Raw genomic sequence first — 16844 nt, 5'->3', positions numbered from 1 at the left:
AACGCTAACTCTCTGTCCCCGTCCCTCAGACCCTGATGACCACCACTCTCCTTTCTGTCTCTATGGATTTGACGACTCCAGGGACCTCATGGAAAAGGAGTCGTACACTGTTTGGCCTTCCGTGTCTGCCTTATTTCACTGACTATAATGTCTTCAGGGTTCCTTCAGGTTGTCACATGTATCCTATTAGGATCCATTTGTACAGATGAGGAAGTTGAAGCTCAGATGACTTGTCCAGGGTCATTCGGGCCTTTCTGTGTGGCCCCAACTGAGGGTCTAGAATCTTGAGCCACATAAATAATACCAATTGTTACCTGTAGCTTGAACTGTGCTAAACGCTTTACATATACTATTTTCATGCAGTCCTTCAAAAACCCTGTGAGTACACGATCTGGATCTTAGAATGAGAACCTGGACCAGCGATTAAGAACCGGCCCAAGATCCGAGAGCTGGGAAGCAGTACGGTTGGGCTGGGCTGCATCCCCGAGCCTCCCACGGGAGCGTCTGTTAGAAAACTTCCCCAGAGCAGTTATGTTCCTATGGACGTGCACGTGGGGACCAAGAGCACCGGCCCACTCCCCGGGAGGCAAGGGCACGACCTCCTTCCTCCTGACTGCCTGGCCTGAGACCCTGCCTCGGAAGAACCGGGAATGTTAGGGGGGTTGGTGGGAGTGAGAGGGGTGTTGGGGGACGTGAAGCGCCCCTGAGGACCTGCCAAGTGTTGGACGTGAAAAGGCGCGTCTTGCCTGCAAAGCGGGTGTCTCCTGGGACCTCTTCAGCTGCCAGCGTGCAGGCGGCCTGGGAGCGGGGGGCAGCTCCGGAAGCGGGCTTCTCTTGCCCGGCCCCGCTTTGCCTCCTTCTGTCTCTCCCACGGTGCTAACCGCGGGGGAACCATCTGGTCTGGTTCCTGATGACTGACGCCAAGGAACAGAAATCCCTGTGGGAAGAGACTGCAGCCACAGCGGCAGTGAGAGGCGGTGGCGTCCACACCAGGGACTCGGAGCCTCGGCTCCGAGCGGCCGTCGGGGGCGGCAGGCCTAAGGCCGAGCGTCTGAGCGTGGGAAACAGACGGCTCGGTGGCGGAGCGTGCGTGATGGGGCAGGGGCGGGAGAAGGCAGTGGATGGGAGGCCGGTTCAGTCCAGAGGGTCTGTTCCAACCCGAGACCCACCTCCTGCGGGGCCTCTTCCCTGGAGAGCCGGCCTGGCTGTCACCCAGCGGCCCCCAGGGCGCCTGCGGCGTCCCTGCGCCGCCTGCCCCGAAATCCCTCTGATGGGCGCCCCTTCCCTTTCGTCCGCTCGGCCCCTCCAGAATCCCCTGTGTCCTCTGCACTGACTCCTGGGATGCAGAGCTGGGGGTGGGGCCCGGGCTGTCACTCGGTCCAGCCCTCTCCCTGGTGAGGTCAGGTGGCCTGACCAGTCGCACGGCCGTGGCTGGGGCCTGGGCCCTTTCCTGCATTAAACCAACGCGGCCTCTGTCCTCGAAACCCCCAGGTCAGTTCATGAGGAGACGGGCACACCGTCATCGGACCTGAGGTCTTAGGACCAGGATTTCACCTTTTCCTCTTCCCTTTGGCTTCTTTTTTTAAATACGGGGAAGGTACGGGGGGAAGTGACTTTCTTAGTTTCTAGAGCACTTGTTTAGGTCGTGCCCGATGCTGAGCGGTAATTCCCCTGCCTCCCTGACTCCCAGCCTCCCCCCACTTTCCCAGCCAGGCTCCCCAGCGTGCCCCCCTGCCCTCCCCCCGGCGTCCCTCTCTCCCCATCAGCCCTGCAGGTAAAGGAGGTGGGGGACAAAGCAGCGGGCCCTGAGCGCCCACCCCGGGCCGCCGGGGTCTCACCAGCGTCTGCTGGCGTGTCAGCATCAGCCCCAGGAGGCACGTGTCATCCTCACGTCACAAGGGGGGCGCCAAGGGCTCGGTCACACAGACAGCAGAGGCCGGGGGACGGAGTGGCAGTCGGACCCCTGCTGCAGGTCTGGGTTCTTCTCCCCCCCTCACGCCCCATTTCCCTGGCAACCAGCCCCCTCCCTGATCCCCGTCCCATCACACTGTTCCCCTCACCTGAGCCTCCCGACCGGGCGAAGGGCGCGGCCGGGTGGCCATCCCGCTGAGCTTCGGCATCACACGAGCAGGAGCGAGTCGGTGGTCCCACCGCCCATTACCCTGAAAACAGCACCTGCCCCAGCACAGCCCTGTCCCCGCTGTGGAGCAGCCCCTGTAGGTAGGTCGCGTCAGCAGGGACCGTGGGCGCAGCGACCCATTCAGGGAGGTGCCCAGCGCACCACCGAGAACGTGAAGGGGCTGCTCTCGTCACCGACGGAAAAGCAGACACTTCCCCCGTCTCGGGAGCAGGTGTTGGCGGCCTCCGGGGAAGGACTTGACCTCGAGATCGGAGCCTGTGTGGTTGCTGGGGTCAACTTGATGGTGGGATGATGGAGGTGGTCCAGCCCTCGCCGGCCCCCTGCCCCACTGCCCCTTCTGTCCAGGGAAGCCTGGTGGCCCTGGTCCCTGCACAGAGTCCATCACTGGCATGCTGTTACCTGGAGAGCAGCAGTGAGCTTAGCAGTACTTCCTTTTCACTGACTTATCATCGACTTACAATGTGATATTAGTCTCAGGTGTACAGCATAGTAATTCAATGTTTTTTGTAGGTCATACTCCATACAAAGTTATTACAAAAATACTGACTGTATTCCCTATACTGTACATTACATCCTTACCACTTGTTTATTTTATGCCTAGCAGTGTGTACCTCTTAATCCCCCGCGCCTATTTTGCCCCTCCCCTCTGGTCACCACTAGTTTGTTCGCTCTGTGTTCTTTGGGGTGGGGTGTACACCCGGGAGTGGGAGTGCTGGATCACATGGTAATTGTGTTTACCTTGTGGGGAGCCACCAGACTGTTCCCCACAGTGGCCACGCTATTGTACGTTCCCGCAGGGTTGCTGGTTTCAGATCCAGCCCTGCCACTTACTCGCTGTGTGGACGTGGCCCAGTGACTTCTGCTGTCTCTCTCTCTGCTTGTCTCTTCTCTCTCTCTCTCTCTGTTTCCTCATTTGTGTGTCGGGACAGTGATGCTGCCTACCCAGTGGGGGTGTGATGCTTACATGGGTCCGTGGATGTAAAGGGCTTACATATCAGTGCCTGGTATGTAAGAGGTGCTACGTAAATAAATGTCTGCTGCTGTTGCTGTTTCTGAGCCAGCGGGGGCCATGACGGATGAAAGATTGAGAAGCTTTTGGGCTGAAAGAGGCCGCATTGGGAGGATGTAAAAGAATCAGAAAGGCCCTAACCCAGACAGTTGGGGCTGGCCCTCCGGGCATCCCTCCCTCTGGGGAATCCACCTTCTCACCTGTGCCACGCTGAGCTGTGAGACCCTCCAGCTCCGTGGTCTTCGTGGACGGACCACTCCTCAGGGGCGAGAGACTCGGTCCTCCGCTCAGACCAGGGGCCAGGTCCGTGGCTTTCGGTTTCGGCGCCAGCGAAAGAAGGACCAAGTAATCCACCATCTGAAAGCTCCAAAAAGAAGTTTCTCGCAAACAGACAAAAGGCACTCCTCCCTCTCCCTCTCCCTCTCCAGTGATGTTAGGAAAAGGCAAACCTGGCTGATTTTCAGTCGCGTCTACTGAATTGTGGCCAAATATTCTGCCAAATACTGTTTCTCTCAATTTTTAAAATTAATCCATATGTTTATGATTCATTTGCACCCAACTCATCACAGTGTTTTGTAAAAGCTGTTGGAATCCCAAGAATCCTTATAGGGACCTTCTTGGAAGCACTTAGAAGCAAGGAGATAAATTTTTTTCCCATTCGTCTTTGGTTGGAAATCTCAACTTGTACAGGCCGTATTACCAGCTCTTCATCTGAGAGACAGAGACCTGAGTGAACCACCGAAAACATATAATAACAGTGTTGTGAGGACGCTTTCATCTCACGCTCGTGCGGCGCTTGATGGCTTCCGGGCCCTGTCACCTTGTCTCCGAGGCAGTTGGGAAAAGTCGCTGGGGTCATTGCTGTTACTCTTTCAACGGAGGAGAAACTCAGAGTCAGGACGTGTGTCGTAGCCTGGAAATGAGGAGCCCGTTCTAGGCCCCTGTGAGTCGGGGAGGGGGGCGGGGAGGACGGGGCCCTGCCCAGGCCGGTGGGACAGCGGCCTCCCCTGCAGGAAACCATCCTCCCACCCTTGCTGGGTCTCCAGATCTGTCGCCGCACCTGTTCTAGTGAATGTTTGCGTCGTCATCCAACAGCCCGCAGTCCCTCCGCCCTTTTTCTTGCTCAACTAATTTCTCCCCCCTAGAACCCTCCATCCCTTGGAAACCCGGGATGCTGCCTGGTGATGTCGGGATGGGAGAAGCATCCGTGCTGTGCACAGGGGCGGGAAGGTGGTTCTCCCGGCTGCCCCGAGAGGCCAGTGCAGCGGGGCACAGCTGGGCTCCACCCCTGCAGGGCACACTGTCCCTAAAGGGCCCCGGCAGGGCAGACCTCGGCCCTCCAGCCCCAGCGCGAGGCCTGCTGGGGAAGCATCTCGCGGCGCACACAGCCTCTGCATCGCGTGCCGTGGCCTGGCGTCTCTGGGGGCCTGGGTTCTACAAAAGGCTTTGCCACCAGGAACCAGGAGCCACAGAGGCCCGTGCTGCCAGCTCTCCGCTGTGCCCACGGGGCCCCTGCTCACCTCATTTAAAAAGCACAGAAAGAGGCCCCGCTTACCGAGCTCCTTCGGTTCTGTGGCACACCCTTGTGTGCTCTGTCTGGTGGTGCTGCTTTGAGCCGTTCTCCACGGTCGACACGACTGTTATCCACCTTCTATCCTGAGGCCCGGTGCGGGAACCGGCCGGGGTCACCGGGGGAGGACATGGCACCGCTGGGCATGGACCAGGCGCTGGCTCCGAGGCCTGCCCCGTGGCCCGCGGAGGGGGATGAGGCTCACGTCGGCAGAGGGCTTGGGGCGCCCCGGTGTTTACGGCGACCCTCGCTGCCTCCTAGCTGACAGCGTCCGCCTCCCTCACTGTTGGTGGCAGCGGTGGGAGAGGGAAGGAGAATGCCGTGGCTGAACGCGGGCAGGGGCCGTGGAACCCCGGCAGGTCAGTGTGAGGCCGGACCAGCCTCCTCTAGGCCTGAACGCAGCCTCCCACCCCAGGGTTCGGTGGTTGCATAAGCATTCATTCAGCAGCTTTTACGCAGCACCTGCCCTGTGCCAGACATCGCCCTGGGCACCAGAGGAGCAAAGTGGAGTAACACGGCCGGGTGCCGTCCCGCAGGGGCGCACAGCGCACGCGATGGAGACCAGCGTCTAGGGGACTCGCTGGGGAAATACAGAGGCGCAAGCCTGCCCAGTGCGCGGCAGGGCAAGTCTCTTTTCTTTTTTTTTTTTTTTTTTTTTGCGGTATGCGGGCCTCTCACTGTTGTGGCCTCTCCCGTTGTGGAGCACAGGCTCCGGACGCACAGGCTCAGCGGCCATGGCTCACGGGCCCAGCCGCTCCACGGCATGTGGGATCTTCCCGGACCGGGGCACGAACCCGCGTCCCCTGCATCGGCAGGCAGACTCTCAACCACTGCGCCACCAGGGAAGCCCTCTTTTCTTTTTTTAATAGAACGGCTTTACTGAGATGTAATTCACGTGTCATACATCCATTTAAAATATTCAACTCAGTGTTTTTTCTAACACTCACCACTATCCCGTTCCAGACATTTTCACTACCTTCAAAAGAAGCCCCGTCTTCATTAATAGTCACTTCATTTTCCACCAGCCCCTCAGCCCAGGGCAGTTATGAGTCTGCTTCCTGTCTGTATGGAATTGCCTCCTCTGGACATTTCAGATAATGGAATCATATAATATGTGGTCTTCTGTGTCTGGCGTCTTTCACTAAGTGTAACGTTTTCAAGGCCCATCTGGGTTGTAGCATTAGAACTTCATTTCTTCTTATGGCTGAATAATAGTCCACGTAGAGGTAGGTTGTTTATCCAGTCATCATTTGAAGGACGTTTGGGTCGTTTCCACTTTTTGGCTGTCTAGAAGAATGCCGCCCTGCACATTCACGTACAGGTTTGTGTGTGGCCAGACGCTCCCATTTCTCTCGAGCATACACACCTTCTGGAGGGACTGCTGGATCATGGGGTGACTGTGTTTCAGGGTCTGAAGAACTGCCGTGTTTAACTTTCAGGGGTTCCTCTGGCTCTTTCCCTAGCGGCTGCACCATTTTACATCCCCGCTAGCCACGCGTGAGGGTTCTTATTTCTCCATATCTTCTCCAACACTCGCTATTTTCTGTCTTTCTGATTATAGCCGTCTTAGCTAGTACGAAGTGGCATCTCACACGGTTTTGATTTGCATTTTCCCTGCTGGCTAATGACATTGAGCATCTTTTCATGCGCTTACCAGCCATTTGCATGTCTTCTTGGGAGAATTCTATTCAGATCCTTTGTGCATTTTTAATCAGATTATGTCTTTTTATTTTTGAGTTGTAGGAGTTCTTTATATATTCTAGATACAAGTCCCCTGTCAGTATATGATTGGCAAATATTTTCTCCCATTCTGTAAGTTATCTTTTCATTTTCTTAATGGTGTCCTTTGAAGCACAAAAGTTTCTAATTTTGATGAAGCCCAATTCATCCATTTTTTCTTTTGTCACCTGTGCGTTTGGTGTCGTACCTAAGGAAGCTTTGCCTGGCCCAGGGTCATGAAGATGGACTCTCGTGTTTTCTTCTAAGACTGTGACAGTTGTAGCTCTTATGTTTAGATGTGTGACCTATTTTGAGTTAATTTTTGTCTAGTGTGAGGAAAGGGCCAACTTCGTTGTCTTGCGTGAGGACACAGAGGTGTCCCAGCACCACTTGTTGAAAAGACATTTCCCCATCGAATGGCCGTGGGGCGGGAAGAGGTGGAAGCGCTGCCCCACCCCCCTGAGGACTGGCTTCCTCCCCCAGCCACTCAGAGGTACCTTCTTCCCTTACCTGGGTCCACAAGGGGACTGAAATGCGAATAGGCCTGTGAGGCACAGTCCTCACCCTTCCTGGAGGCGGCGAGCAGGACAAGGTGACCAGCCCCGGGCGGAGGAGGAAACAGAGCAGATCAGGAAGGCAGGGACATCCTGCTCAGCGAGGGGCCTGGCGGCAAAACGGGCGGAGAGGGAGGGGGGAGCCCCACCGAGAACAAATCCACGAAGTGTCCCGAGTCCCCGGGAAGCACGGGCCCGGGGCCCTGTGGCACCTGTGGGGAACGGCGGGCCTCCCAGGGCGTACGGAGCTCTCGACCCTACCAGAGGCCCCTGTTCACGGCTCTAGCTTTCCTGCAGGCCCGGGGCGGCCTCCCACTGGGCAGCGGGCGTGTGGCGCGTGGTGTTGATGTCCCCGGGGCTCTGCCCGGGACCCACTTGTCTGCTCCAGCTTCTCCACCTGCAGCGAGGCAGGCAGGGCTGGCTCTCCCAGGAAGGGGGCTGGAAAGGAGGAATTTGGTGGCTTGAAGGAGAGAAACAGAAGTGCCTGGAGAGGGGAGGGCCAGGCCTGCTGGCCAGGGCCCCGGGGGCTTCCTGATAAGCTGTGGTGTACCCGTGTGCCTCAGCAGCTGCCATGCAGTAGAAGCCTTAGTGCTGTCGGGACCCCGTGTTCCAGAATCACCCAGCTGTTCCATGGCAGCCAGGCCAGCAGCCGCCTGGTAGAACCAGGGTTACAGTGATTGTCTGCACGGCACAGAGGTGGCACGATTGTCCGTGTGCTCCCCACGGCCTGCAGGGGGCGTGCTTGGTCCCTAACCGCTCTGCTTGTCAGGGTCCGCCTCGGAGCCCAGGGCTCCCGCCCAGCTGCTGAATCAGGGCCGGCCCAGGAAATCGACTTGCAAGAAGCTTCCTTCCCAATGGATGCACTCCGTGCAAGGGGACCCAGCGGTCAGCGTTCCTGTCACCGGCTCCCCTGTGAGGGACACGCCGGCCGTTAGCAGGGGCGCGCCTCTGTAGCGCCCCGTCGGTGGCCCTGTGCCCTCCTCCACTTGCACCACTGCTTCTGCAGGAGGCACGCCTGCCCCACACTCACCTGCCTTTCCCTCCCGGTTCCTCCAGGACACGCAGGACCAGCCTCTGCTACCGTATCACCTACCGCCACATGGAGCGCACGATGTCGCAGAGAGAGGTCAGGCGCGTCCACCAGGCCGTGCAGGAGGCGGCCGTGCGGCTGCTGGGCGTCGAGGGCAGGTTTTGATGTCGCCACCTCCCTGGCCACGGCCCGCCCAGGGCCCCGGGTTTGCTGAACCAAAGAGAGAAAGATACTGTTTGTGGACAGAGGCATCCGTCATCGTGTGGTAAATGGGTCCGTTTCAGGACTTTCAGAAGGTAAAGGATCGCTCTTGAGCAGCTGTTGCCATAGCATGTGTCTTTTATTTGGGAAAAGTTGGGGGAAGGAGCAGTAATACGAGAGTTACCTTCTTTTCCCTTTAGAAATGCTTTGCCCGTTGGCGCTCCGTGCGGTTAATTGGTCCCTGGATTCTGTTAAAGTGTAAACACCAGACGTGATTTCCTGCCTGACAGGCTCTTCCCCCCGTGTAATGAGCGGAGCCACACAGAGGGACACACTCCAGACCACAGAAGCTTTTCTCAATCGGCTCCCGTTCCTTTCTCCCTCCTTTTTCTGTTCTGCAAAGGGCAGGCTGCAGCCAGGGCGTGGATGAAATGCCAGGGATCCCTCAGAGGTGGAGGGAGTTGCATCTCTGAGCGAGCAGGATTTTACTTCCTTTTCACAAAGTGGGGCTTGGAGCCAGGGCTCTGGCCCCAGGGTGTGGACAAAGCTGCCTCCTGCCCGCCCCCCACCCCCACCCCCAGAGGAGAGAGAGCGCCCCGGGGCTGGGTGGCACCCGGCACTGCAGGGCCAGGTCCTTGAAGCCCCGGAGAGTTTGTTTCCTAATGGAAGGCCTCTGCTTCCGGAGACGACCTTTATGGAGGAGTACGGGGCTTTGATGTTCCCCTTTTTCCATCCCGAGCGCTTTGTAGTCTGCCTGCTTCCCTCCTGGCCAGTTTTCATAATCAGATTCCCTCCCCGGTGTGATGCTGGCGGCTGATGGAGGACCGTGTGAGCACTGGGATAAATATTTGATGAGGGCGGCCATTAGCAGCCAGCCGTGTGAGGGGGGGCAGCTGCTCCAACAGCAAGGAATGGCTTCAGTGTCATTTTACCCTCTTACCCAGGGGGACGTGTCCCTTGGATTTCAAAGGGGATCGAGAGCTGCATCCCAGCCTGGCCAAGCTGCTGTCCAGGGTCCTGGGGCCCCAGGCGCTCTTCCTGGAGAGAAGGGGTCGAATGCACAGCGCGATTGGTGATCTCTTCTCCGGGCGCATTTGCTAGCAGACCACTGCTGATCGGGCCTGGGGCTGCATTTCCAGAGACCCCTTTTATCCCCAAGGCCCCTCAGGCATTCACGGAAATCCTGGCGTAACACCCAGAAAACACGGCATGGCCCACGACCTGAGCACATATCTGTCAGATGCCAAATGCTGTGCTGGTGCCTGGGGGCAGTGCTGACATTGGGGGTGGGGGGGCTTTGCTGAACGTTCCTCTCTCGACACTGCATGAGATGTAGTCAACCTTCCCCTACATTTTCCTGTGAGGTCGGAGGAGTCTCGGGCCCTAACCAGGAGCGCCCCCGAGCCTGCTTCCTCCCAGTGAAGACCCTGTAGCTAGACGGACTTGGGTGCGTTGCCAGGTCTGCGCCTCCCCCCTGCTCCCGGGACCTGTGCTCTGTGAGCCCCCAGCCGCGCGGGCTCGTGCGACCCCCGCCTCCGCTCTGGGTGTTGGCGCGCGTGCCAAAGGTGGGCCCGCCTACCGGGGGGCCGAGGGGACATCCAGCTCTTCACTTTTCTCATGGGACTCCCACAGGAGACTAAAGAGTGAAGCAGAAAAAATAGGAAAGATAATGGAACCCCTGAGATGAGCAGCACTCTGCAGCTCGGTGACAGATGAGTCCGTATAAATAGAGTGTGGTGGCCAACACCAGTGTCGCCCGCCACCCGCCGGGAGGCTCCCTCCCGCCCTTCGTGAAGCCGGGACAGTAATCTGCCTGCTGCAGAGGTTGGTCAGGCGTGGAACCCGGAACCTAAGAAGCTGCCGGTGACATCTGCCCTGGCGACGGACATCGGGAACCGGGTGCAGAAGGGATGACCCGTACAGTGGCTGTCCCTCCCCCACGTCTCAGCGGCCACATGGGGTCCTCTGTCCCCACGTCAGCTGTCCAGTCTCCATGACGGCCATCAGCACTCGTGCTCGGCAGCCGCCAGGCAGGGCCATCCCTACCCAAACGCAGGTCACAGTAGAGGGAGGACACATAACAGCGACGGTGGGGTTGACAGTGGCTGACCCCCGCCCCACTGGGTGTCCCAGGCACAGCGCACTGCGTGTGTTCAGCCACCTGAGTCTGCGCCGCTGTTCCACGTGCAATAGATGAGCCAGGAAGAGATGGACCGGGCCCAGCGTGCCCTCCTTCCACTCTCACGGCCCCGGTGGTCCTGTTCTCCCCTCCACCCTCCAGGAGTGAGGTCAGTGTGCTCGGGGAGGTGCTGCAAAGCCAGGGCTCAGGAGGCCTCTCTGACTTCCAAGCCTGTGCTCTTCACGTTGCCCCCAGCTACACCCCCTGCACTTGCCCGGGCGCTCGGCCTACGACAGGCAGGGTGGGGATTCACTCTGGACACCGCAAGGCAGACGGGCCACCGCTGCGCTGCAGATGTCACCACCAGGACAGTGGCAGCACGACTGCCCAGCCCCGGGACCCTGTCCACAAGGTGCTAGGACATGTGACACGGGCCCTCGGGGCCAGCCGTGGGTTCTGTATCAAAACCGTTGGAAGGTCCTCTTTATCATCTGACGCTTCAAGTGGTCAATAGAGTTACACTTGCTGCTTCAGGACGGCAGGTCCGATTCAGGGCCACAGTCAGAGCTGGAAAGGTCAGCTGCTGAGCGACAGGAAAGTCCAGAACTGAACAATCTAGGACCCTGCGAGGGTACTGCGTGCTCCCAGGAGGCTGCGTCCCAGCCCCCGGGAAGGTGCGGCAGCAGGAGGAAAGTTCTTCTTGCCCTCGGTGACCAATTACTCGAGATCCTAGTAGCTCTGGTCTCCTAGATGGCGTCTACAAAAGCCAACAACACACACACACACACACCTAAAGCTGGTGCCCTGTTCAAAGGCAGGGGCTACAGACACTTGTACAGGCAGGAGACCGCCCGGCTCGGGCCTCCTCTCTGGCCCATTCCCGAGCCTGGGGCTGGTCTGGGGCGGGTGGATCAGGTGCCTCCTGGAGCACTGGAACAAGCCCCAGGCTGAGCTTAGATCAGGTCTAAACCCGGCTCTGCCATGGTGAGTCACTTAGCATCCCTGAGGCTAAACGTTCTCCGCTCTGAGATGGAGGTGATGATGCTCTCCTCCCTCCAGGGACCGAGTGTGGACAGCTCAGCAAGGAGGAAGAAGATCGTGTGTAAAACTCTTAAGCATCTCATTTTAGCCTCACACAAACTCTGAAACTTAACCGCAGTACGTCCACCTAGGCAAAGAACATGAGGCCAAGGACCAGGCCCAGGGTCCTCCCATGAGCGGGAAATTGACCTAGAATTTAAGGCCCGCTCTCTGTAAGACCAAAGCCGCGGTCTTCCTGCCGTGCCCCGTGTCTGCCAAGAACTGACACGGATGAGAACACAGCGGCCGGGCCTCGCCCTTTGCAGTCTCAGGTGTGAGATGGGGGGCGCCCTCCACAACCTTTGCTCCCCAAGTGCAGGCCCGCACATGCACAGGTGTTTGTCTATTCGGACGCAAGACTCAAAGAGGGCTTGGCCTGCACACACTTCCAGAGGATGCGGGGAGACCAGCCCACACTGAGTTAAACAGGAGACTTCAAGGAGTGTGCATGAGGCTCGTTAAACTACAAGGATCGATCCAAGAAGGAAATCAGTTTAACAGTGGACTCAACGCTAAAGCAGCACGTCCCAGCTGTGTCCCGGCTACACCCTGGGCTGTTGGAGCCCTCGGGCGGGGCGGGTGCCCAGGGCTGTGTGCCGACCATGGCCTGCTGGCTGTGCAGTCACCCTTCTCTCCCAAACAAGAAGGGCTTTCGGGACGCAGGTGTGTGAGACTGGCATTATTACAGAGGCAACTTTGAAATCTATTTTTAACGGCTTCGAATCTATTGAGTGACTCGTTTGAAGTCATCTATATTTTATTACTAATAAGAAACAACTAGGATGCCAAAGCAAGTCAATGGAAAAAGGAAAGTCTTTTCCACAGGTGTGCTGGAGCAACTGGGTCCCCATGTAAGAAAAAAAGAAAAGCATCTCAATCCCGATGCCACACGTCACACAAAAATTAATTCAAGACGGAGCCTAAATATAAAAGCCCAAACCTTACTATCAGGCTTAAAGAAGAAAATGTAAAGACTATCCTTGTGACCTTGGGTAGGCAATGACTTCCTAGAGAGGACACAGAAACAGCTAGTAAAGAAAAAAAAATGATCAACTGGACTTTTTCAAGATTTAAAACATCTGCTCTTTGAAACACGTCATTAAGAAAATGAATAGGGGGACTTCCCTGGTGGTCCAGTGGTTAAGAATCTGCCCTTCCACTGTAGGGGGGCACAGGTTCGATCCCTGGTCGGGAACTAAGATCCTGTATGCCACGCAGTGTGGCCAGAAAAAAAAAAAAAAGAATAGACAAACCACAGATTGGGAGAAAATATTGTGACACATATATTCAACAAAGGATTTATATCCAGAATATACAAAGAATTCCCACAATTCAATAATAATTTTTTTAAAAAATCTTTTGAAAAATGGGGGAAATTCCTATAATTCAGTAATTTTTAAAACTTTTTTAAAAATGAACAAGCACTTCACAAAAAAAGATTTATAAATGGCCAATAAGTTGGAAAGATGCTCAACATTATTAGTCATCAGGGCAATGCATTCAGGAAGTTACAGAGCAGCCGGAACTCATCTATAGGGGCAAAAAGCAGATCAGAGGTTGCCTGGGCCTGGGAAGAGACTGGTGGAAAGGGGCCCATGAGAATGTTCTCTATCTTGGTAGACATGCAGGTTACATGGACGGGTGCATTTGTCAACACTCATCAACCTGTATGCTTTAAGATCTGTGCCTTTCGCTGTGCGTCAACTAGACCGCAAAGGAAAAGAGACAAATTACACGTGCTGCGCCTCACAGCCAGATGCGCACTGCGGCTCCGAAGTGGGGACAGCAGCTTGGCGCCGAGGGAGCAGGCCTGGAGGTGGGCGTGGAAGGGCTCTGGGACTCTGGGGGCAAGGTCATTCTTGAGTGGACGGCACACCTGGGGCAGGCAGCTCTCTCCCAGGAGAGTGGCCGCATGGGGGAGGGGACAGGGTGGAGCTGGAGGGACGAGGTGCCAGTACAAGACACAGGAAGAGAAGCACCGGGGACCTGCCGACCCCAACTCTCCATCCCTCGGTGGTGTCCTTGGAGCTCACTTCACCCAGGAGGCAGGATGCTGGGGACCGGCTGGGGTGGGCTCAGGGCACAGAGGCAAGAGGGGAAGGAAGGATGTGGGGACTGCCGATGGAGCCTCTGGTTTATCTCTGTTGTTGCTTCCTAAACCCCCGGAGTCCCTTGGAGCCAGAGCAGCACATGGACGCAAGCCACGCTCCTCCCCTGCTCCAGCTGAGGTCTGAGTGTATCACAAAGCCCGCCCGTCCCAGGGGGGAATCACGCCGGGATCCCACGGGAGGCCAGGGCAGCTGCCGTGGCCTCCTGGCTCCACGGGACATCTGTCTCCCACACCGGGGAGCTTCACACGTGGCCCGATCGAGAAGCAGACTCCGTGGCGCTCCCTCCAGCCCTGTCCTCAGCCCGCTTCCAGCTGGGCGCCACGAGGACCAGAGCCCCTCAGTCCTTCCGTACCACGTGTCTGAGCTGCCCAGGTGCCACCAGCCGCCCACACCTGGGAGGCACAGAGGCTGTACGGATGGTCAGTGGTGCCCCGGGCACCAGATGTTAACTGCACTCGGTGGGGGGTGACCTGGAGTTCCCACACCTCCATGCAGCCCCGTTTAACGTGAGATGGGGATTCCAGTCCCTCGGGTGGTTGTGAGGAGGGTTGAATGGATTGAAGCCGGCAACACTCTCAATTTTTAGCACGATACACTGACCATTACAAGTGAATCCGTATTTTTCTTAAAAACCCACGTCGGGAAAACGTGCTGGAGTTAGAAGGTGGGGATGATTGTTTGACTATCTGAATACATGAAAATTCACTGAATTGTGTGCTTTGAAAGGGTGAATTTTATGGGATGAGAATTATATCTCAATAAAGCTGTTATAAAAAATGTTAAACATGCATTCACTGTATGACCCGGCAGCCCCTTCCTAAGGCGTTTCGCAGGAGAAATGAAGCACAGGATGTTACTGAGTTGGGTGAACATGGAAACCCAGGCATAGGTGAAGGCAGCTCAGTCTGCCGTCCTCTCCTTCCCAGGGGTTTGGCCCCTCAGAGCTGGGCCAGAGTCAGGCCTGGCGTACATGCGGATGCGGTTTGGGGGTAACTGTTAGGCTGGGGTGTTCCTCCATCCGCCTCTCCACGGGAGAGGGGCCTCTGGTACCTGACCTCCTCAGGAAGGCTCCCTGCTCCCTGCTCTGTAATGTGTGGTTTCCCCACCAGGAGCACGAGAAATGCAGAGTCCCAGGCCCCTTCCTGGACCTGCTGAATGAGAGCCTGCATTTATCCAGGTCCCAGATGATCCGTGTGTGTGTGTGTGTGTGTGTGTGTGTGTGTGTGTGTCACGTCCAGAGATGCTCTGAGCTGGAGCCATGCGCTCCTTAGCCAGGAGGATTGAGGCTTAGCCAGGCTGCAAGGCAGCAAGGAAGAAAATGCCCCCCTTAGGTCCTTGGGGCCCTGTTACGATTTGAAGGGTGTCCATCCTTCAAAAGAGACCTTGAAGTCCTACCCCAGCACCTCCAGGGTGAGTCCCCACTTAGAGACGGGGTCCATGGAGATGCAATGATTAAGATTCCCACGGTGCCTGGTGTCCTTATAAGAAGACAGCCATGTGAAGACAGACCACCAGAAGCTAAGAGAGGCAAGGAAGGACCCCCTACAGGTCTCAGAGGGAGCATGGCCTGCCGATGGCTCCAGAAATGTGAGAGAATATTTTCTGTTGTTTTAGGCCGCCCGGTCTGTGGGCGCCCTAGGAAGCAAATAGGGATCCCAAGACAGAGGGAGCAACCCCTTGTCCTTCGGACTCTGAAAAGACAGCCCTTCACGTGCCCGCAGAGGGAACCCCTAGTAAATGGGGGCTGCCGTGTCTTTGGGTGGAGGGAGGCCTTCAAGTCTCGCCTTCCCAGGAGGCTCAGTCTCTCTCAGCCTCAGTGCACCCGTCCGGGCAGCCCCTTGGGCAGAACACCCGGAGGGCAGTGGTGTCCGAACTGGTAGCTCGGCCTCAGGGCCCAGAACCCACAGCTGAGACTCAGGGGAGCCTCCCAGCTGGCTCTGAACTGAGGCAAAGCCAGCCAGGCAGGGCCCGGCCACGCAGAGAGGGCCAGGCCGGCGGGGTGCGAGAGACAGCGGGTGTGGATGCCCTCGACACCAGTGACCAGAGGGGAGCGGTTCCCAGGTGCTTTCCCCGGTAGAGACAGGCTTTTGGGCCGCCCAGGGGTCTGCCCCTCGGGGCAGGAGGAAGTGCAGGGGCTGACAGGCTCTGACTGCAGCGCCCCAGAGCAGGCTGTGCTCCAGGCCCTGTGGGCAGGGCATCCCAGGCGGTGCTGTGAGGGGCTTTCACTGTGCCCCCAGCCAGTCAGTTCTCCGGTCTGCCCAGGCGAGGGTGGTCCCGATGGTCACCGGGGAGTTGGAGGTCGTCCAGGTAACATCTGCAGTCCTTTCACGTTCGCCCTGCCCTGCGAGGCCTTGGCCTCGGGCAAGCAGCCCCTCCCTCCCCTCCCCCCTCCCCCCGCCTCCTCCCCTCTGCCCCTCTGGCCTGGATTAATTCAGACCCAGGTGATGAGAATGAAGCCGCGGCCCCGCCAGAGGGAAGCACGTTGGGCCTGTTCACAGCCTCACCCCTTGGATGAGGGCACAGCGCCTGGCAAATGGCCGCTCCCCAGCAAGGGCCGCAGCCAGCGCTCATGTCGCTGTGCGTCACTCACCGCCACGGCCGGGCTGGGCGGGCGGCACGGGGAGGACAGCTGCCTGAGCTCCTCTGTCCACACAGGCAGAACCCGGCCGAGGCAGAGGAAGCAGGGCCGGCCTCCCTGAAGCGGGCCCCGGGGCTGGCCGGCTCGGAGGTCACGCTGCGCCGTCCCAGTCTGGGTCCCCGCACGCAGATGACCAGCCTCTCCTGTGCCGGCCCCTCCAGCAGGCTCTCAGCAGCTTTCACTGGCTATTCAACCCAGGCCAGGACAGAGTCTGTTAACTCTTGGACTGATGCCATGTGTGGGCCTCAGGACCTGAACAATACTGTTGAATGGGGTCACTTAAAGCACGTTTTCAAGAAAACACAGGAGGTTTAGCAAAATGGTTAAAAACCTGGGTTTTGAAGCCAGGCAGAGGTAAGCTCAAATGTGGGTTCCTCGAGAACACCTCTCGGCCTCGTGGTGCACGTCTGCAGGATGGGACAGTCGGTGCTGCAAGGACTACGTGACACCGCATATAGGAAAGCTGCTAGCGTGGGGCTTGGTAAGTAGACAGTGAAAGGGAAAAAGGAGATCTGGTTGTGGGTTCAGAGAAGGCCACACTCCCAACTAAAGGGATTGCGAGGTCTGGGAAGCTTCTGGAAAATTGTGGTGGCACATGGCAGTATCCTGGAAGGTCTGGACTCAAAGGAACCTTAGAGATTGTTTGTCCGGTGGCTCCATTTTAGAGATGAGT

The 16844-nt window shown here is 57.5% G+C and overlaps 1 protein-coding gene across 2 annotated transcripts in view; it reads left to right on the top strand.

Moving 5' to 3' along the window:
• FARS2 (phenylalanyl-tRNA synthetase 2, mitochondrial) overlaps window positions 1-14294 on the top strand; it is a 382164-nt gene extending 367870 nt beyond the window's left edge. For both annotated transcript variants that reach the window (XM_081245396.1, XM_081245389.1), the window contains one exon: window positions 8049-14294. In XM_081245396.1, the coding sequence (XP_081101522.1) occupies window positions 8049-8187 (139 nt within the window). In that variant the 3' untranslated portion in view covers window positions 8188-14294. The remainder of the gene's footprint in view (window positions 1-8048) is intronic.
• Window positions 14295-16844: the final 2550 nt, after the last annotated feature.

This window comes from Mesoplodon bidens (genome assembly GCF_964165515.1).
Source record: "Mesoplodon bidens genome assembly, chromosome: 10".
Classification (NCBI taxonomy): domain Eukaryota; kingdom Metazoa; phylum Chordata; class Mammalia; order Artiodactyla; family Ziphiidae; genus Mesoplodon; species Mesoplodon bidens.
Note: the sequence above shows the minus strand (reverse complement) of the source record. Positions and strands in the feature narration are given on the sequence as shown.